This window comes from Myotis daubentonii, chromosome 3, assembly GCF_963259705.1.
Source record: "Myotis daubentonii chromosome 3, mMyoDau2.1, whole genome shotgun sequence".
NCBI classification, from domain to species: Eukaryota; Metazoa; Chordata; class Mammalia; order Chiroptera; family Vespertilionidae; genus Myotis; species Myotis daubentonii.
In genome coordinates this window covers 157,118,928-157,141,141 of record NC_081842.1, presented here as the reverse complement: position 1 = coordinate 157,141,141, position 22,214 = coordinate 157,118,928, and the positions used below count along the sequence as shown (strand labels likewise).

The window sequence follows — 22,214 nt, the reverse complement described above, 5'->3', positions numbered from 1 at the left end:
GATGTTTCTCTCTCGTCGATGTTTCTAACTCTCTCTATCTCTCTCCCTTCCTCTCTGTGAAAAATCAATAAAATATATTTAAAAAAATAATACCTATAAGACATAGAACTTGTATTCTAAAGCCTTTACTTGTTGGAAGGAAGAATAAAAACTGAAAACAAAAATGCTGTTCTATGAAATTCTGCAGGAGGTATACTCAACTGTATCAGTATTTAAAAATCTAGGAACTGCATTCATAAGATGAAGATCCCAAGAAAGGTCCACTTGCCACTGTCACAAGAGGAGGGAAGAGTAATTATATGAAATACTAGGGGCCCCGTGCACAAAATCGTGCACCTTGAAAGGAACCGTGGGCCGTGAGGCTGCGGTGAGCACATGGGCGGGTCTCAGCCCATCCTCCATGCCCCTCCTGCATGGCCCCCAGTCCCCTGTCTGCTTGCAGCCCCACTCCCACCACTGCTGCTCCCACGTGCTGATGGCGCCAGCCCTACTTGCACCCGCTGACAGCACTGAGCAATCGGGTCCGGTGCCGGGTGCCAGCAGCAAGTGCGAGCAGTGGCTCTGGTGCCAGCAATGGGTACAAGCGGGACTGGCACCAGCAGCAGGTGTGAGCACCAGGCAGGACCGCAGGGCACGGGAGCAAAAGAATATTCAGTATTCACCAGAGGCTCGCCCCGATGACAGTGACCGGTGCCCCACCTTGGTCTGGTGCCCCCACTCACCTGCTTCACCATCCCGCTGCGGCCAATGCCTGCCATGCTCCTCATGCACCCTCTGGGGGTCAGCACACATCATAGTGGCCAGTTGTTTGTTCGGTTGTTCCACTGTTCAGTCTATTTGCATATTAGGGTTTTATATAGATAGATACCTAGAGCATTTTCTGACAAAGGTCTGCTCTTTCAGGGACATTTTTACCAGAGAACTCTCCATTTGGGGAGGTCATCCTTTCTACTGCAGTCCCCTCTATCCATCCTAACTCAAGTTAAGGTAGGAAAAAAGCTATACCACCAGAGAAAAAATTGTGAAGGTACACCTTAGAGGAATACGCCAATTGAAAATTGAGATTTAACCTTAAAATTATAGAATGTTTTTCCTGTTGCACACCTCATCCTCATATCAACACATAAAAAAGAAAAAACTGCAGATATGTAACAGGGCTCCAGTATAACAACAAGGAGTTACAGCTGAAAGAGCTGCAGGGCGTAGGCTCTCACTGAGCGAGAGTACTGAGAAGAGTCAGTAAAGGAAACCAAAGGAGGACACCAGAGGAACTTGAAGCTCCTGACACCTGTAGTGAACGTTACACACAGCCTACCTCCTGGCCAAATTAACAAGTTACCCAGTAAGTGTCTATTTAGATCTTTTCCCATTGCCCAGTGCTACATGGTGAACTTGCAACAAAAACTTAGATAGCATGTTTAAATGCAAGAAAAGTCTGAAGAACTAAACCAAGCATCAGGACCAGACTCAGATATTACAGATGTTTGACTTATCAGGTAGGGAATTTATAATGACTGATTAATGTGTTAAAGACTCTAATGGAAAAAGTAGGCAATAGTCAAGACTACATGAGTAATGTAAGCAAAGAAAAACTCTAAGAAAGAATCAACAGGAAATGCTATTAGTAAAAAACACTGAAATAGAAATAAATACTTTTGATGGGCTCATCAATAGAATGGATACAGCTGAGAAAAGAATCAGTGAGATTAAAGATAGATCTATAGGAACTGCCTGAAATAAAATACAAAGAGAAAAAATATTGGATGAAAAACCCACAAATCCAAGAACTATGGGGCAACTTCCAAAACTGTAACATATGCATAATTGGAATACCAGAAGGAGGAAAAGGAGCAGAAGAAATATTTGAATAATTGCAGAGAATATTACAAAGTTAATGACAGACACCAAATACAGGCCCGGAAAGTTTAGTACCAAGCAAAATAAATGTAAAAATAATCTGGGCACATCATATTCAAACTGAAGAAAACCAGAAACTAAGAAAATCTTGAAAGTACCCCAAGGTGGTGGTGGGGGGGGGGGGGAAGAGAGTGGAATAAAATATTTAAATGTTGAAAGAAAAAAATGCTAACTGATAATTCTATATCCAGTGAAATTATATTTCAACTAGAGGCCCAGTGCAAGAAATTCGTGCACTGGTTGGGGGTGTGGGTCCCTCAGCCCGGACTACGCCCTCTTGCAGTTTGGGAACCCCACGATTTATCACCCCAAAGATGTAGGCCCCACCCACCTGGCCAGGGCTCCCTGATGGATCGCCCCCTGCAGAGGGAGGCCACGCCCACACGCCGCAGCACTGCCACAGGGTAGCCTGGGCCACCCTCTTTGGGGCAATTGTGGAGCCCCCCAATTGATCGCCCTGCCAGCCAGTGGCCTGGGCCTCCCTCTGCAGGGTGATCATGGGGCGATGGTGGGGCCCCCGACCAGTCACACCACACCCACCTTGGCTGGCCTGACGCCAGTGGGTGTCATAGCGTGGTTGTCCGGATGGTCATTCCACTGTTCTGCCGTTTGGTCAATTTGCATATTATGCTTTTATTATTATAGATAGTGAAAGACAGATGCTTTCTCAGACATATAAAAACTAAAGGTATTTATTGCTAGCAGACCTGTCTTGTAAGAAATGATAAAAGAAGTTTTTCAAGGAGAAGGAAACAATATAGGTTAAAAATTTGAATGTACATAAAGAAAGAAAAAGCATTAAATAAGAAAATGAAGAATGAAATATTTTTCTTATTCACTATTGATCTAAAAGTAATTGTTTAAAGTTATAATAATAACAATGTATACTAGAAGTTTATGGAATGTGGATAAGAGATGAATGACGACATGTCATAAGGGTTATGAGAAAGGATTTGGGAATACTCTGATATAAGGTACCGGCACTATAAGTGAAGCAGTATAGTGCCATTTAAAGGTGGGTTTAGATCAGTTAAAAAATACATATTGCAGTCACTATGACAACCACTAAAATATTTCCAGAAAAAATGTATAATTGATTTTTCAGGGAGGATATTAAATAGAGTCCTATAAAATGTCAATTAAAATCAGAATAATTCAGACAGGAAAAATGGGGAAAAAAATAGGATAAATGCAATGAGTAGAAAACAATTACAACGTAATAGATGCTAATCTATGTCATGGTCACTTTAAATGTAAATAGCATAAATATACCAACTAAGAGACAAAGATTGTCAAAGAGGATTAAAAAACAACAAAGCTTTATTTAAAGAGAACACCCAGATATGTGTTCTCTTTAAATCACTTTAAAGAACCAGGTAAAAAGAAAAGGGATCATGAGACATAAACCATGCTGTCACTAACCAGAAGGAATCTGGAGTAGCTGTGTTAATTTCAGACAAAACTGATTTCAAGACCATGCAAATGATGATGGCTACAAAGGGACAGTACATAATGAGTTGGAATCAATTATTTAAGAAAATTTAACAATCCTAAACATATGCACTTAACAGAGTGTCCAAAACACATGAGGCAAAATTTGATAGCATTGAAAGGAGGAATAGACAAACCCGTTATAGTTGGAAACTTCAACATCCCTCTTTCAATAATTAATGGATCAGGCAGGCAGAAAAATCAGTATATAGATGCCCTGGAAAACACTATCAATCAACTTGATCTAATTAATATTTATAGAATATACCATTCAAAAACAGCAGAATATACATTCTCCTTCAGCTTACATGGAACATCCAGCAAGATAAATCACATTCTGGGCCATGAGCCACACCTTAACAAGTTTTTAAAAAATAATACTTATGCAAAGTGTATTTTACAAACCACAGTGGAATTAAACGAGAAGTTGATAATAGAAAGTAAGCTGGAAAATCCCCCAATGTGTGGAAATTAATTTAAAACACACTTCTAAATAACACATTGGTCTAAGAAGTGTCAAGATAAATTTTGAAATATTTCCAAGTGATAATGAAAATACAATTTATCACAATTTGGGGGATTTAGAAAGGCAGTGCATAGAGGGCAATTTATAAATACATAACTAGGAAAGAAGAAATATCTAAAATTTGTAATGTAAGGTTCCACCTTAGGAAACTAGAGAAGAAGAACAATTTAAGCCCAATGCAAGCAAAAAAAAGAAAAAAAGAAAAAAAAAGAAAAAGAAAAAAATACAAATTAGAGAAGAAATCAATGAAATTGGAAAAAATAAACAAGAAAATTTTAAAAACAAAATTTTGTTCTACGATAAGGTAAACTTGTTATTTAGCCAGACTAATCAAGGGGCAAAAAGATAGAAGACACACATTGCCAATATCAGAAATGAAAGCTAGCTTATCACTATAACCTCCATGGGGATTAAAAAGTAATAAAGGTATACTATGAAACACTATGCCCACAAATTTGATAATTTAGATTAAATGGATCAATTTCTTGAAAGACTTTTAAACAATCAAAACTCCCACAAGTAGAAATAGATCATCTGAATACATCTATATCTATTAAAATTAAATAAAATTTAAAATTATAATTAAACAATTTAAAAGAAGCAACAACAAAGCATCAGGAACACATGGATTCACTGGTGAATTCTAACCAAACAAAAATTAATAAGATAACAAACAATTCCATTAAAAAGTGGGCAAAATGCCTGAGCAGATATCTCACTGAAGATACTGGTGACAAATAAGCATATGAAAAGTTGCTCAACATCATTTGTCATTAAGGAATTGCAAATTAAAGCGACAATGTGAAACACTATGTATCTTTTAAAATGGCTAAAATTAGGACACACACAACTAACTTCGATTGATGACAAGGATGCAGAGCACAGAAACTCTTCGTTACTGGTGTTAATGAAAACACTAAAGTGGCTGTTTTTTGCAAAACTAAACATAGTCTGAGCATACAATCCAGCCTAGGAATTTACTCCACTGATTTAAAAACTGTTCACACAAAACCTGCACATGAAAATTATAGCAGCTTTGCTCATAAGTGCCTCAAACTGGAGGCAACCAAGATGTCTTCAGTAGGTGAAGGATAAACAAACTGTGGTATTCCATGCAATGCAATGTTATTCAGCAGTTTAAAAAAATGAGCAATAAAGCCACAAAAAGGCATGCATGAATTTTAAATGCACATTGCTAAGTGATAGAAGAGTCTGAAAGTGTGTATAAGGTATGGTTTCAGTTATATGCCATTTTGGAAAAGGAAGAATTCTAGCATTGGTAAAAATGTTGGTAGGTGCCAAAGATCAGGGAAACACAGGAGATTACTAAGGTGGTAATATATGCTCTATGATATATAATTGGGGATACATGGCATGCATTTGTCCAAACCCATCACACTTACATTACCCAGGGTAAACCTTAATGTATGCAGAATTTCAAAAACATTATTTAGAAGGTTGGGGGAATCCCAAACTGAAATCCGATGTGAAAAAAACAATCTTAACTGTATTACAAATGTATCACCATCACCCAACATGAGGCTAAAGGTGCTGACCTAAGTAAATTTGGAAATATGTGGAAGCCTGTAAGACTAGACACAAAAGAAACTGTACATAGTAGTGTAGTCTGGTTGTAGTGTAGTCTGGTTGATAAAGGTGTTTCGCATGAGAATGAAGGTGTTAAAACTGTACCAGGTTAACAATTCTGATACTGCTACGTTTGTATACGGAAATTGAACAAGTAAGTAAATGGATGGTGGAGGCCAGGTTGCTCACTGGAGTGGGCATTTTCAGATAAGCAAGAGGACAAAGCTAAAGTGAATCATGCAATAATGAATTAAAGCTGAAAACACCAAGAACTTATTATTACCTTATTGTAGACAAAGATGGTCACATATAGAAATACTTCATAGATATCAGTATATATACACATCGTATGTACATATATTTCTTTGTAAGCTGAAAGAGCCCAGTTGCAACAACACACCAGTAGCTGCAAGCACACCTGGTTCCCGGGTCTTGGTTTCTAATACCCTTCTCCAATAAGCAGAGTGAGGGTTCCTTGGCTGATTCTACAACTGAGGCAGGAAGCATAGAGAATGAGCACGGGGCATTTTATAGTGCTAGAAAGTAAGTGCTCAACCGCACACGCGCATGTACACACACACACACACACACACACACATACACACATACACACACACACTCAATTGTATATCAAAGGGATGTAGGAGGAAATTCAAAGAGTTTTATTAACTATAAGAAACCAGTATTTTGCGATACCTTATTGCAAGCAAAAGCAATTCACTCTGAAAATTGTTATAATTTATAAAATTAATGCAGAATGAATAATAAGGACTTTATAACCTAAAGTTGATTACTCTTTAGTTTATCATACATTATTTAAACTATTAATAAAGTATAAGATATAGCATTACAGCAATTTTGGGTACATGACTAGACATCTTAGTACAAATTGAAGTTCTGAAAAAAACCATCAGGAAGAATAACAAGCAATATACCTCTTTAGATTAATTTGAATTATGAAGGAATTCAATTTTAGTTAAAACTGCAGTTGTTTCTTTCTAGCAGTAGATGTCAGTAGAGTTCTTTTAATAAAAATCGAATGCCTGAGTACCTCCATAGCAACAGCTTCCTGGTCACATTACCATATATAGGAACATTGCTCTGAGCACTAAAGATTCTATTTTCTGTAAGGATTTTGCAACAAATGGAAACACTTTAATTAAATTTAAAAAAAGGTACAGATTTCAAATGCAAGGTTTGCTAGATACTCATCCAGTGAGGCTTACTTTCTTTCTCTCTCTTTTCCCTGTAGTAATTTTGTTTTAAGGTTTATGCATTTTTCAAAGTGAATTATTCTTAGTGTTCTAATAAGGAATCTGAAATATCTGTACTAAACTCAAGCAACAATGAATATAAGTCTGGCTAGACATGTTGTGTTAAAAGTGAATATGGTGAGGCTGAAATGGTAGGATGTTTGTGCATTGACAAGGGGAACACTGTGAGTGTAATATTTTGAGGAAGTTAATATGTCAGAGATGAGTGATTGGAAGGAATAACTAGACACAGAGAAAAGAAGAAGTTATTTTAGAAATCCACATTTTCACTAATAAAAACAAACTCAAAGAATGAATAAAATTTAGTAACTGACTGAATATAGAGAATAAGGAGTTAAATGACATTACTTCTGTGGCTGTTATTTTTATATATGAACAACTTGGTGCTTGTTGGATAATTTACAACTGTGGTCCTATCAAATAAAATTAAAATGTATTCATGTGTTTGATAATTCTACTTAGACCTTTAATTTGTTAAAAATGAATGGATACTTTAAAATCTATTTATTGAGTATGCAATGCATACATTGCATTTATGAATTCAAATAATTCACAATTTGAGGCATACATTTATAAAGAGCAAATTTTTTAGATCAAGGAAACAGAAGAAAGCAGTTTATTTTTCTAGGAAGTATGTAGGAAACTTCAGTGAGGAGGTGACATTTGTGGTGAGCTTTGAAGTGAATAAATTTTTCTCAAGAGAGCAAGTCAAAGAATTGGGGAATTTTATCTGCTTCTGCCCATACAGTCAGTCTGGCTCTGCAGACATACTGAAGAGTGCAGACCCTTGTTCGGTGTCTGTTTTGTGTTAAAGCACTGTCAGGCGTTAAAACAAAAGATCTATTATTAAATGCACATTCGTAAAAAAAAGCTACAAATTTAAGTGTAGTCTTCAGAGACTGTTATTTATTTGTTTAGATTGATATTAATTTTATTACACCAAACAAAGTGTACATACATAAGCTGTTATTTGACAAACTTCTTTAGTCTCGTGTGTGTGTGTGTGTGTGTGTTATGTGTTGTCTTTGATTACATTTTTGTTCCTATGTTTTCTATTTTTATTATTCCTATTTATTCTATCTCTCAAGTAGTTGGAAGGAAGTATGGGCTTAGATATTTTTCAGATGGATTATTTTAAAAGGTTCTTTCTCCCTCTTCTCTCTCTCTCTTTCTTTCCCTCTCCCTCTCCCTCTCTCCTTCCTTCTTTTCTTCTTCCTCCCTTCCTCCGTCCCTCCCTCCCTCATTTGGAGCTTCTAAAGAGAAAACCACAAACTTTTCATTTTTTAATTAGTGTAAAAAGACAAGTACTCAAAAATCATCATTATATGGCACAGGTTACTTTTTTCCTGCAAATGGACAGTGGCAAGTTTTATTTACTTTTAATTGAAGGCACGCTAAGTGAGACCCGTAAATCAGGGGCCAGGTAAGCTGTAGTTCTCTGTGTTAAGTTTAAAAGTTAACCTCAGTCAACTGAAAGAAATTTTTTCCTTTCAATTGAAATTTCTTGCTATGGCTGATTTTATGTAATTTTAAGTCTTATATTGTGTGTGTGTGTGTGTGTGTGTGTGTGTGTGTTTAAATTTTTAAACGTTTTAAAATGTACTGCTCATAGGTACTTGTCAGCAGATTATAAGTTTGATAAGCAATACTAGCATACTACATTTTTGACGTTTCTGTATGTATTAGACTTAAGTCAATGAGGTTTCTTAAGTGCTAGTTCAGATTTTTTCTTAGTTAAAATATGTTATAAATTTGTTTTACAAGTTTTGCGATATCTGTCCCATACCAGTTTTTGATGAAAAGTTAACTGTTTACAAGGAATCTTAAAGTCTGTACATTAGCTGAATTCCTAGAAAACACACATTACCATTTTAACATTTTATTTTGAGAGTGTTTTTTTATATGAACCTTTACTTGTTTGCATAGGGTAGTAATACATATTTAACTACTTTTTCTTTTTAAAAAAAATTAGCCTGCTATATATGAAACGTTATATTTAGTGCTCTAGTTAACCTGTATATTAATATTAAAACACTCTTAAACATAAAGCCTTTTAGATCTATATTTCAAATCTTTAAAATCCTCATCCCTGGTTGAGATGAAGAGTTTTGCTAAGGAAGGCTCAGTAATGTGCTGTTTTATATTAACAGGAAACAGAACAGCAGTAGTGGTTTGAATACCCTGCAAACAGGAAGTTTGACACATGCATAGCTCTTAGCTTCTGTGTAAGAACTTGTTGAGCTCCTTCTGGAAGAATTTTCAGCTACTTTAAGTAAAGTGTAAATACACATGAATGGCAGCTTATAGAGAACTCTCCGGTAGCCAGTATTCAGGTACAACTGCTCTTCAGAAATTGGAAGGTTTTGCTAGCCGATTGTTTCATAGACACTCTAAAGGTACTGCACATGATCAGAAAACAGCTCTGGAAAATGACAGCCTTCATTTCTCTGAACATACTGCTTTATGGGACAGATCAAGTAAGTTTTGTTTTTAAATAATACATTATAACTAGAAGCTAAAATGCTAACTGGAGTTTTAGAATCAAACATAAAGAACTATGTTTTGTTTGTCTTTTTATGATTTGCACAAGGACATTTTGCGAGTTGAAGTTGAAAGAGTTCCACAAAAACTCGATTATAAGTTGAGCCGAACCATGTAGTTCATTATTTTGTTTTATCTATAACTTTTGGATATCAGTGGGAAACCTCTACAGAATGTTTACATCATTTCTAGTGTATGCTTCTGGTTGTTTTGCTTTTGTTGTTGTTGTTGTTCTTATATAAAAGTGAAATGTCTAAATTTTAGAAACAAGGAATAGTTCATTTTTTTAAATTTCTTGGCTGTATAAGCCTTAAAATTTGAAAGGAAACAGAAGATTCTTGAATTTTTAATTAAATTTCTCGTTTATTTGCCAACTTTTGTTTTTAAACACATGTGTGGAAGTTACTTCAGTTTTGCAAGTAGGATTTCTAATATCAAAGCATAGTATGTATGATTAATCTATGTGAAATCTTTCTTATATTTATAACATCTTAAAAATCAAAAGCATTCATAATTATATTTTATGTTACTTATAATTATGGTTAAAGGGGGGAGTTGTTTATGCATGCATCACATTCTTCCCAGGCATGTTAAAAATGTTTGGATTTATTGCTTGCTTTGCGAAAGGAGTGATATGTAACCATATTTGGTGACATGAACTTTAAAAGATGTATTTCACATATAAACAATACCAGTATTCCATTCCGCATTACACTTTGAGTCCTCCCCAAGGTATTTTTGTCACTCTGATTAAAGGAACAATACAATTACCCTTAGTGCTCTTGCCCTTTTTGGTATGTTTGTTTGATCATCAAAAAGCATAGGTTTTGCCTCGTTTTGTTTATATATTCCATAGCAGTTAAGGGGGGGGAAACTCATTTTTAACAAAAACAAGACTGGTTTACAAAATTTACTCCCTGGTTTATACAGTACCTTCATAGTTCTATAGAAGCGTATTGAGTTATTTCTTTTTTACTCCATCTGAACTTTTTTTACCATTATGATATTTGAGGAAGAAAGTAAAGAATTTGTACAATGTTTTTTTACTCTAAAGGTTTTCATTACTTATAATTAATTTTTACTACATAGCAAGTTAATAGATGAAAAATTTCAAATATCTTCAAGTTAATGAACTAATGAATATTGAAATAATAGTATATTATTAAAATTTACCATGCAACAAAAGTTTATTACTCATTCTTTGCTCTCTTCTGTTAAATTGCCTTCTCTTAGACTTAAAGCCTTTTGGAAATCTTTTTTATGCATTTCAAAGATCTTTTAATTAAAAGTTCAATGAGGAATGAATCCAATACTAAACTTGTTTTTGTTTCACTAATACCTGTCCTTCAAAATAGTGGGTATTTAATAAATGTATCTTGAATGAGTGTCATGGGTTTGTAATGACTAAAGGTCATGTTTAAACTATACTTTCACCATTTTAAAAGTGTATGGGGCCTTTTGAGACACATAAGCTGTGGAAGATAATATCATGAACCATGATTTTTGATTTTTTTTTGAGAAAACACACTAATAAAATGCTGTTATCTTCTTTTATTGCAATGTCACAAAATAAAAAATAGGATTATGTACAAGTAAAATTAGGAGAACCTTGTAACCTTCAAATGATAGGCATGATATAGGAAATACTAAAATAGTAACTGAGTGTTCATTAATAAAGTATTCTTTAACTCTTCCGTCTTTCATATCCTCAAAATATCAAATATACACAGTAATTTTATATATGTAATAATGAGCATAGTGAGCTTACAGCTCTTGTTTCCTATTATGCAGTGGTTCTCAACCTTCTGGCCCTTTAAATACAGTTCCTCATGTTGTGACCTTAACCATAAAATTATTTTCGTTGCTACTTCATAACTGTAATGTTGCTACTGTTATGAATCGTAATGTAAATATTTGATATGCAGGATGGTCTTAGGCGACCCCCCTGTGAAAGGGTCGTTCTACCGCCAAAGGGGTCGCGACCCACAGGTTGAGAACCGCTGCTTATAGAATCTGTTCTGGAGGAGAAAACTGTTGCAACAGAAACAGAGGAATCCTTTCAGTACAGAATTCCAAGGTTTATTTTTGTGGCGAAAACACAAAATTTTATTCATCTATAGAATAAGTTATAGAAGGAGTTTTGACTATATGAAGATTTTATACAAACCACATTCTTCAAAGCTAGTCAAAGCAGCTTACTTGCAGGACTTGTTTGACAAGAAAAAGGAATGTAATATCTTTCGATAATAAATACTTGGAATGTGATTGTTCCAAAGGTGCTATTTTAAGAAATCAACTAAGCACAGAAGCTACAAGTAATTTTTTAAAAAGTAGGTTCATAAACTATGGAGTAAAGATTAATTACCAATTTAGACATGTTTGAAATATAGCAAGTTTTAATCCAACTTTCTTCTTCAGTGACATTAAGTATAGAAAGAAATGCAGAATAAAGGCCATATAGTGGTTTCCAGGTGGCTTACATATGTTTCATCCTTTACTACTAAATTAAATAACAGGAGTTCCTATTTGATAACATAAATATTTAACAGCTGATTCCATGCACATATAAGTACATGAAGTTCAAAAGAAAAACATGGAGGAATTCTGCTTTTCATTGTGACTCAAAATGAATAGGAATATTAACATTCATTGAGTTCTCTTTCTAGCAGATTTATTATAGTTAACTTTTAATAATTCCTTCAAAATAGATTGTAAATGGTGTATTCAGTTATATAGTGATGAATTTGAAGAAGTTTTGCACATTTTAAATATTGGACTTTATACACTTAATGACTATGCAATTACAACATTTTAAGAACTGAATAGGTGAATATCGTCAAATACATTACCTATCCTTTCCTGTGAATTGGCAGCCTGTTTTTCTGGCAGAGACAAGTCCATACTAGTGAATCTTAGATTTAAATACTGTATTGATAGCCATGCTGACAGGGGTGAGTTGGTACCTCATTGTCATTTGATTTGCATCTCTCGGATGATTAGTGACTGAGCATGTTTTCATATGACTCTCAGCCTTCTGTATGTCCATTTTCTAAACATGTCTATTTAGGACCTTTGCTCACTTTTTGATTGGATTGTTTATCTTCCTTTTGTTAAGTTGTGTGAGTTCCCGGTAAATTTTGGAGATTAAGCCCTTATCAAAAGTAACATTGGCAAATATGTTCTCCCATGCAATGGACTCTCTTGTTGTTTTGTTGATGGTTTTTTTTTGTGGTGCAGAAGCTTTTTATTTTTATGTAGTCCCATTTGTTTATTTTATCCTAGGTCTCCATTGTCCTAGGAGCTGTATTGGTAAAGATATTGCTACAACATATGTCTGATATTTTGCTGCCTATGGATTCTTCTAAGATTTTTATGTTTTCTCATCTCACATTTAAGTCCTTTATGCATTTTGAGTTTATTGTTGTGTGTAGTGTAAGTTGGTGGTCTAATTTCAGTTTTTTGCATGTATCTGATCAACAAATGACAAGTGCTGGTGAGGATGTGGAGAAAAAGGAACCCTCTTGCACTGCTGGTGGGAATGCAGACTGGTGTAGCCACTGTGGAAACATTATTGAGTTTCCTCAAAAAATTGAAAATGGAACTGCCATTTGACCCAGTAATCCCACTTGAATATATCCCAAGAAATCAGAAACACCAATCAGAAAGGATATATGCTTCCCCATGTTCAAAGCAGCACAATTTACAATAGCTAAGAGTTGGAAACAGCCTAAGTGCCCATCAGCACTTAGTGGATTAGAAAACTGTGGTACATCTACATGATGGAATACTACACGGCTGTAAAAAAGAAAGAACTATTACTATTTGCAGCAGCATGGATGGACCTGGAGAGCATTATGCTAAGCAAAATAAGCCAGTCAGAGAAAGATAAATATCATATGAGCTCACTCATTTGTAGAATATAATGAACAACATAAACTGATGAACAAAAATAGATCCAGAGACAGAGAAACATCAAACAGACTGTCAAACCTCAGAGGGAAGGCAGGGGAGAGGGGAGGGGCTAAGAGATCAACTGAAGGACTTGTATGCATGCATATAAGCATAACCAATGGACACAGACAGTCGGGGGGTGAGGGCATGTGCTGGGGGTGGGAGTACCTGGGGAGAGATCAATGTGGGGAAAAGCAGACATATGTAATACTTTAAACAATAAAGAATTTAAGTTAAATAAATAAATAAATCTATATAAAAGGCTAAGTGACTGACCATCCAACTGACTGGTACATATGACATGCACTGGCAATTTAAAAATAAACGTTCAGCCAGGCAGGCGTGGCTCAGTGGTTGAGCATTGACCTATGAGTCATTAGGTCACGGTTCGATTCCTGGTTGGGGCACATGCCCTGGTTATCGGCTCAACCCCCATTGTGGAAGCAGCCAATCAATGATTCTCTCTCATCATTGATGTTTCTCTCTCTCCCCCTCTTCCTTCCTCTCTGAAACCAATAAAGATATTTGAAAATAAGTAAATAAATAAACATTGACTCATGCATGTGTGATACAAATAAAGCTCTCACAGGCATCAATCACATGCATGTGTTTCAATCTGTCATTGTTGATGGTGAATTTGGTTGAAACTTCTATTGTAGAGAAAGGGCAAATGGTGATATTAAAATATTTCTTCTAATTAATTTCCTTTCAATGTGCACAAATCCATGCACCGGGCCTCTAGTAAATAAATAAATACTGTATTGAACAAATGAACAATTTTATATATGATTCTTCAGGTAGAATCAGATAGCTAAAATGGTTGTAGCAGAACATTTTATGAGTCAGTTTTACCTCTCCAAAGCTCACAGTCTTTAAGACAATTCACTTCCATGCTTATTTCTTAGTCCATTGAATCTGTATCATTTTAACTTCTAAGCTAGAAGGCCTTCCACATTACCTTTTTATCTATTTTTTCCACCTGCAACTATTCCGTAAGCTTATGGATATAATAGTCAGTTTTTATTCATTTGGCAAACTCAAATTTTGAGTATTTACTACATCAGTCTATAAACAAGTCTGGGAAGAAAATGATCCAGTTTTTACCCTCAAAAACAAGAGTAGGAAAAGCAAACACAAAACAACAATTCAAGGCATAGTGAAATGGTTGCTTAAAAGTGTATAAGTAGCTTGCTGTGGGCGTTTAATGTAAGAAGAAATTAACACTAAAGAGAAGATGGGGCCTTAGAGAATATTGAAGAATGAATAGAATTTTCCTTTTACAGAATGAATTAAATTTTCAGTCTCAAAGGGGGAAAAGGTTATTTTATTATAAGACAACTAGAAGTCCGATGCACGAAATTCATGCAAGGGCCTTGGCCCCGGCCCCCGCCTGCCGCCGCCACAGCCCCCACCTGCTGCGACTTTGTTCAGAAGGAATGACGTCCAGAAGGTCATCTGGTCTAATTAGCATATTTACACTTTTATTATTATATACTATAGGCCTGGTGCACGAATTTGTGCATGCGTGAGGTCCCTCGGGGTGTCCTGTGGAGATTGGGCTCCAGCTCACTCCCCCAACCTCACAGCCCCTTAGCCCTGCCTTTGCCTGGCACCGCCTCCTCACCTGTTCCACCATCCGCCTATGGATTGATGGATCAGGGTCAGGCACCTCTGCCACTGCCGCTGGTCACAGTCAGCGGGGTGATTGGCATGGCGATTGGGCCCCCGTTCACACCCACCTTGGCCTGGTGCCGCCTTTTCACCTGCTCCACCATCCCACTGCAGTCCCACTCTTGTTGGGGCCCATTGGGGCCAGCAGCACCTCCATTGCTGTCTGCTGCCAGCGCTGTGTTCCGCACCACCCTCTGGTGGTCAGTGTACGTCATAGTGAGCAGTAGAACTCCCTGTCAAAATCCCAGGGGAGGGGACAATTTGCATATTAGGCTTTTATTATATAGGATGATACATAAATATGAGAAAATATGAAAATTTAGGATTTACTTGAAGATATAATAAGATATTGTCTGGAAAAGCAGGCTGTGGATCTGATCTCAATACCACGGGGTATTGAGAAGGAACAGCCTTGACCAAGCTTCAGAAGATTTTGTTACCTAATTCCCCCAAGGTAATGGATGCCTAGCAACCTTACATTTACATAATTAAGTTGTCCACTGAAGTTATTCTTCCCACAGCAAAGATCTGCTTCAAGCCAACTGCTCCACTTACATAGAGAAGCACTTGATAATGTTCTTTAAATAGAAGTACAATTTACATACCATAAAACTCACTCATTATAAGTGTACAGTTACTGATAAATTGTACAATTACTGATTTATTGTACAATTACAATAAATTGATAGAGTTGTGCAGTACCATAATTCAGTTTTGGAACATTTTTCATCACCCCCAAATTTATTTTGTAGTCTTTTGCAATCAATTCCCACTTTCACTTCAGTCTCAGACTAACTCTGGTTGGTTTTCTGTTCCTACAGATTTCCTTTTCTGGATACTTTGTATAAATGGAATTAGGCAATATACAATCTATTGTTTCTGGCTCCTTTTACTTAGAATTGCCCTTTGAGATTCACCCATGTTATAGAACACATCAATAGTTGGTTCCTTTTTATTGCTGGATTGTACTATGCTGTTTGGATATAACATACTCGGTTTATCAACTTAGCAATTGATGAACATTAGGATTGTTTCTAGTTTGGGGTTATTTGGATAATGTTGCTATAAACATTTGTATACAAGTCTGGGTGTACATGTGCTTTCATAATTCTTCAGTAGTAGTTATCTATAATAATAAAAGCACAATATGCTAATTAGACCGGACAGCCGAACAACCCTCCGGACATCATTCCATATGAAGCCTCTGTGGCAGGGGCTGAAGCAGAGGCTGTTAGGGGCAATCAGGCAGGCAGTCGAGCAGTTAGGGCTGATCAGGCAGGCTGGCAGAGTGGTTAGGGGTAATCAGGCAGGCAGGCAAGTGGTTAGGGGTGGTCAGGCAGGCAGGCAGAGTGGTTAGGGGAGATCAGGCAGGCAGAGGTGGTTGTGGGCGATCAGGCAGGCAGGCAGAGGTGGTTGGGGGCAATCAGGCAGGCAGGCGAGTGGTTAGGGGCGATCAGGCAGGCAGGCAGAGTGGTTAGGGGCAATTAGGCAGGCAGGCAGGCAAGTGGTTAGGAGCCAGCAGTCCCGGATTGCGAGAGGGATGTGCGGGATCAGGCATAAACCGGCAGTAGGGCATCCCCCAAGGGGTCCTGGATTGAGAGAGGGTGCAGGCCGGGCTGCAGGACATCCCCCCACCCCCATGTATGAATTTCGTGCATGGTCCTCTAGTCTAGGAGTAAAATTGCTGGGTCATATGGTAAATTATGTTTATCTTTTGAACTTTCAGTTTTGTTTTTTCCCTAAATGGATTTACCATTTTACATTCCTGTTGCTAAGGTTACAGTTTCTTCAGATCCTTGTTACCATCAGTATTTTTTATTATAGCTATTCAGGTGTGTGTATAGTTATTCTCATATTTCATTGTGGTTTTCATTTTGTATTTTATAATGATTGATGATGAGCATATTTTTCATGTTCTTATAAGCTATTCCTGTATTTACTTTGGAGAAATGTATTTTCAAATATTTTGCCCACTTTCAGAATTGAGTGATTTTTTTTGTCTTATTATCAAGTCTTAAAAGTTCTTTATATATTCTGAACACAAATTATCTGCCAAATACATAATTTGTAAATATTTTTTTTATAGTCTGTGACTTGTCTCATTTTCTTAAATGATGTCCTTGAAGAGCAAAAGATTGTAATTTTAATGAAGTCCAACTGATCTTTCTGTTTTTATGGATTGCACCTTTGGTGCTAAATCTTAAGAAATCTTTGTTTAAACCAAGGTAATAAAGATTTTTATTCTACAATTTCATCTAGAAATCCTTCATTTGAATTAAATTTTGTGTATATAATGTGAGGTATGAAGTGAAGATCTTTTTCCCCTCTTACGGATATCTGATTTTTACTGCACCGTTTGTTGAAAAGACTTTCTTTTTTCTATTGAATTGTCTTGGCACCTTTGTCAGAAATCAATTGGCCATAAATGTAAGGGTTCACTGCTGAATTCTAAGTTTTATCCCAGGGATCTATATATGTCTATCTTTATGCCAGTAATACACTGTCTTGATTACTGTAACTTTAAAATAAGTTTTAAAATCAATTATTGTAGTCTCCAACTTTGTTCTTTTCCAAAGTTGTTTTGGCTATACTAGCCCTTTTCATTTCCATATAAATTTTAGCATCAACTTGTCAGTTTCTGAAGGAAAGCTTACTAGGATTTTAATAGAGATTATATTGAAATTAGATAATATGTGGAGAATTGCCATATTAACAATATTTCATAAACATAAAATGCCTCTCTATTTATTTGAATGTTCTTTAATTTCTATTTAGTGTTTTCTATTTTTAGGGAACAAGTCTTGTTAAGTTGATTCCTAAGTATTATTTAAAATTCCTGTTAATACTATTGTGAATGAAGTTGTTTCTTAATTTCATTTTTGGATTATTTGTTCCTAATATATTAAGATGTTATTGATTCTTGTATGTTGATCTTATACCCTATGATATTGATAAAGTTACTTATTAGCTCTAGTAGTTCCTTTGTACATTCCATAGAATTTTCCACATATAGGCTCATATTGTCCACAAATACAGTTTTATTTCCTTTTTTTTCGATCTTTATGCCTTCAATATCTTTTTTTTATGTAACCCCATTGCACTGACTGGGACCTCCAGTACAAAGTTGCTTAAAAGTCGTGAGTGCAGATATCCTGCCTTATTCCCAGTCTTCCCAGTCTTTAGGGAAAAGATCCTATCTTTCACCATTATACGGGAATGGGGGTGGGGGGTTGGGAGTAGGTTTACGGTTAAGTATGCAAAATACAGAGTTTATTCTTTTGTTATTATTTATTAATTAGTGTATTATTTTGTATTACAACTGTAGACCTACTTTTGCCTACCCATGAATATGATGTTAGCTATATCCCCTTTGGCTAGTGTCCTGTTATTTTCTTTTAGCTTGAAGGACTCCCTTAAGTATTTCTGCTTGCAACAGAAATTGTTGAGTTGTTTATCTTGGAATTCTGTATTTTTTCCTTAGTTTTTGGAGGCTAGTGTTTCCAGATGGAGAATTGTAAACTAGTTTGTTTCTGTTTTCTTTTAACACTTTGAATATATCATTCCATTGCCTTCCGGTCTCTTTTATTTCTGTTAAAGTCATGATTAATTGTATTGCTTTTTCTCTGTACTTGATTACTCATTTTCTCTTCTTTCAAATTTTTCTCTGTCTTTGTCTTTCAATTATTTGAATATGATGTGTGCAGGAATGGAACTCTTTCTGTTTATCCTACTTGGTGTTACTTACACTTCTTGCAGGTTAATATTTTCCATCAAACTCGGGCATTTTCAGCCATTATTTCTTTAAATGTGTTTTCTTTCACCTTTGTCTCGATCCTCTCCTTCTGTGATTCCCATTATATATTTGTTGGTAACCTGAAGCTCTTTTCATTTTTCTTCTGTCATTTGTTCTCTGTATTCTTCAGACTGGATGGTTTCTATTGATGTATCTTCAAGTTCACTGATTTAGTCTTTTGCCCTTCTCAAATCTGCTGTTGGGTCTGTGTAGTAAGTTTTAAAATTTGGTTATTGTATTTTCCAAGTCTATAATTTTTGTCCTAAATAATTTTTCTTTCTATATTAAATATTTATTTGTTGTATCATTAACATCATATTTTCCTTTAATTCTCTAAACACAATTTTCTTTTCTTTTGACACATTGAAATAGTTGTCTTGAAGTATTTTGTTTGCTAAATCCTATATGTGAGCCCATTCAGAGACATTTTCTATTGACTGTGTTTTTCCTCATTATGGATTATAGAATGTTTGTGTCAAAATATAGACTTTAAAAAAATAATATTTTTGTAGCAGCTCTGGATTCTGATTATTTTTTTCTTCCCTGAAGGGTGTTTTTATTTATGTTTTGTTTTAGTCTATAGACTGCATCTCCCATGGGGTCTGCCTGCTGATTTCTCTGCTAGGGTTTACCCTGTGTCTGCATAACTTTGTTGTTAGTCAGTGATTGATCAAACGTTGTACTCGCACACTTTGAGCCTGTCTGTGCTGATGGAGTGGTTTGTGGGTGGGGGAACAATTCGGGGTTCAGGGCATGTTAAAGTCTGTACCAGTTTTAACTTTCTGCTGGGCCCATGTGGGTCTCCCCCGTGGGATAGCTTCCTAGTCAGCCAGGTGTATGCGGAGAGTCTCTAGGCCCTCTGTCTCTCTAGTTTCCATTTTCCTTTAAATTTCCTGCTAGACCACTAGTCTGCTGCTTACCCCTACCAAGGCCACACTTCACATTACCAGAGATGGACACTTCTCTGTTCTTTTCCTATAATTTGCTATTTTTTTTTAATAACATCACTTGTTTGGGGGTTTTGGCTTCCCCTTCAAATCAAGGCAGCCCTCTCTGGTGGCAAAGCAGCTCGTTGTCATGGCCACCCCCACCCTGACAGACAGAACTGGTGTACTGACTGAGCTGTGGGGGAACAGGGGCAGCACCAAGCAAGACCCCACCCCCCCACCCCCGAGAGTCCCACTGTTCTTATGCAGAGTCCAGCAGTTTTTCATGAATAAAAGCTTCTCAGTTTGCTGTGATTGCTGAATTTTCAGAGCCACGACGTTGTTTTTGACAATTTTGTCCCATTTCATAGTTGCTTCTTGGGGATAAGACCTGCTGAGTTACTTATTCCCCCATCACTGGAGCTCCTCTCTCACCTGGCGACTTTCAAAATGGCAGGTTCACTTGCTGAAGTTCCACTTACGGCACCATTCTGTGGATCATTGGTACCATGTCGGTACAAACTTTGGGTCTCTGGGCGTCAGAAAAGTCTGTTCACCATTCTCTCTAGTCTGTCCACCTTGCTGTACAATCTGTCATCGTAATCCTGTTTGATGTAAGGAATCGTACACGTCAGCAGTGGTGCATAACTTTAGTGTGCATCCCCCTCTTTTTGAAAAGCACCTAAGTGGCATCTGACACTGTAATGTTGAATTTAATAGAAGTTTACAAACAAGTTATTTCCTGATCTCCTTTACAAATAAAGATATATAAAGAATCATATTTTGTCTTACCCGTCATACAGAATGTTTAAATGGTTAACATTTGTGCTGCAGTGTAGCTCTATGGCTCATGAAAAATGAAAGCTATCCGCGATCTGGGCAATGAGATTCATCGCCAATAGTCACTAGCAATTGCACACAGCATTTTAATATCAGCGAGGTCTGCAGCCAGCAGTAAGAGCTGGTGTGATTGAAAGGCGTTTAGGTGCAATCATTCTGCTGTTTGTTCCTTGCCAGGTTCAACATGGGATTGTGTGAGTATTTGAAGAAAACAGCAGGGTTTTCTTTTATATCTTTGAAACATGTAAGAAGGGTAAATACGTGCTTAAATCTAAGAAACGTGGTAATTTGAAAATCATAGGGCTCTAAAATAAAACAGTATTGTATTTGCCTCGGTTGATTAAAGCTTTAGGAAAGCGACTCCTTGGTTACATGTGAACCGATAATTCTGGTCTAATGTTGCCGTGGTAACAACTCATGCTGATATAATTGAGAACATCTTATACATCCTGGTTCGAATATTTTCTCCCTGCCATTTTGAGTTGTTCTAGTGGTATATGAAAGAGGCTAGGAGAACGAGCTGGGAAGAAATGAAATCTAGTTGGACGCATCTTTGGCATTAATTTGATGTTTGCTAGTGGCATCTATCTCGTGCTGTGCAGTGATGCTTCGCTTCTAGGGGCTTTTCTTTCTAAAACAATAGGCAGCTCTTTTCCTTTTCTGTGTGTGCTGCATGTTCCAGCGTGTGTGTTTACACCATCGGCTCCCACCTCTAGAGATTAGCATAGCTCCCTTTGCTGCTGGATTGTTGTTTTGAGCAATATGTTTTGGAAAGGTTGGTTTTCATCATGAGTGGTAAGTATGCTCTCTGAGACTCTGCAGCTATGTATTTTTAAAAAAAACATTTAATTATAAGAGGAAACGTGTATTTTAAAGGAGCAGTTGTAAAGCCGGAGCTACAGTGAATTACAATTTCTGTGATGCTTTTACATTTAGGCATTATACTAATTTGCTATAAAATCCACTAAGAACTGTAAAAATGAATGCTGTTAATAGTCAGTGTAAATAATCAGTTCCTAGATTGCTTTAGGTTCGATTTGTTATATTTATTAGGTACTGTTGCTATTAATTGTGTTATAAATTAGTGAGTGACAAGACCTACCATCATAAGAGGAATGTTTTTGTATCTGATCTGAAGATAAACTTTCTTTTTATTAGCGATGTCATTCTAATATTTTTGGTTAGCTCCTTTTTAATTACATAAAAAATACTAATCTTGAATAAAATGTTGCTAACATTTTATTGACTTATTGGTTGCTTTTTTGTATAGTTCATTGAGAAACAGAGATTTAATGATGAAACAAGTAGGTACATTTTGGTTTTGGAAGCTTTGTTAAAATTTTTCAGAAATAATGTTTTGGGGAAAATAATTTGTTAGAATAAGTACTCTTGTGATAATTGGTTTCATTTTGTTTTTATAATATGGCATATTTTTAAATATTCTAAAAATGGTTTTTGAGAAAATATACTATAGTATATACTACCGTTTATCATAGGGTGAACGCCATTCACTTTAAGCCAAACCTGCAGCTAAAAATAGATATCCTGTTGTTAGTGTGAGAAATATTTGCTTAGAGCAGAATTCATTAGTATCTTTTGTATTCACTTAAAAAAAAGGAGGATATTTATAAGTTAACCTTTGAATCCTATTTTTTAAAGGCAGTATTATATGGTTTTTCTTAAAACAGTCTATAATT

The 22,214-nt window shown here is 36.1% G+C and overlaps 1 protein-coding gene across 9 annotated transcripts in view; it reads left to right on the top strand.

The window, feature by feature from the left end:
- The window catches only part of PRKACB (protein kinase cAMP-activated catalytic subunit beta), a 115,614-nt gene that overhangs the window by 40,931 nt on the left and 52,469 nt on the right, over positions 1–22,214 (top strand). For 2 of the 9 annotated variants that reach the window (XM_059689051.1, XM_059689047.1), the window contains exon 1: positions 20,687–20,711. The exons of 2 other annotated variants lie outside the window; for them this stretch is intronic. In XM_059689051.1, the coding sequence (XP_059545034.1) occupies positions 20,702–20,711 (10 nt within the window). In that variant the 5' untranslated portion in view covers positions 20,687–20,701. Of the gene's footprint in view, positions 1–8,073; positions 8,219–9,002; positions 9,273–20,686; positions 20,712–21,216; positions 21,313–22,214 lie in introns of those variants that run through there. 5 more of the 9 variants (XM_059689052.1, XM_059689050.1, XM_059689053.1 and 2 more) reach the window with 4 other exon arrangements.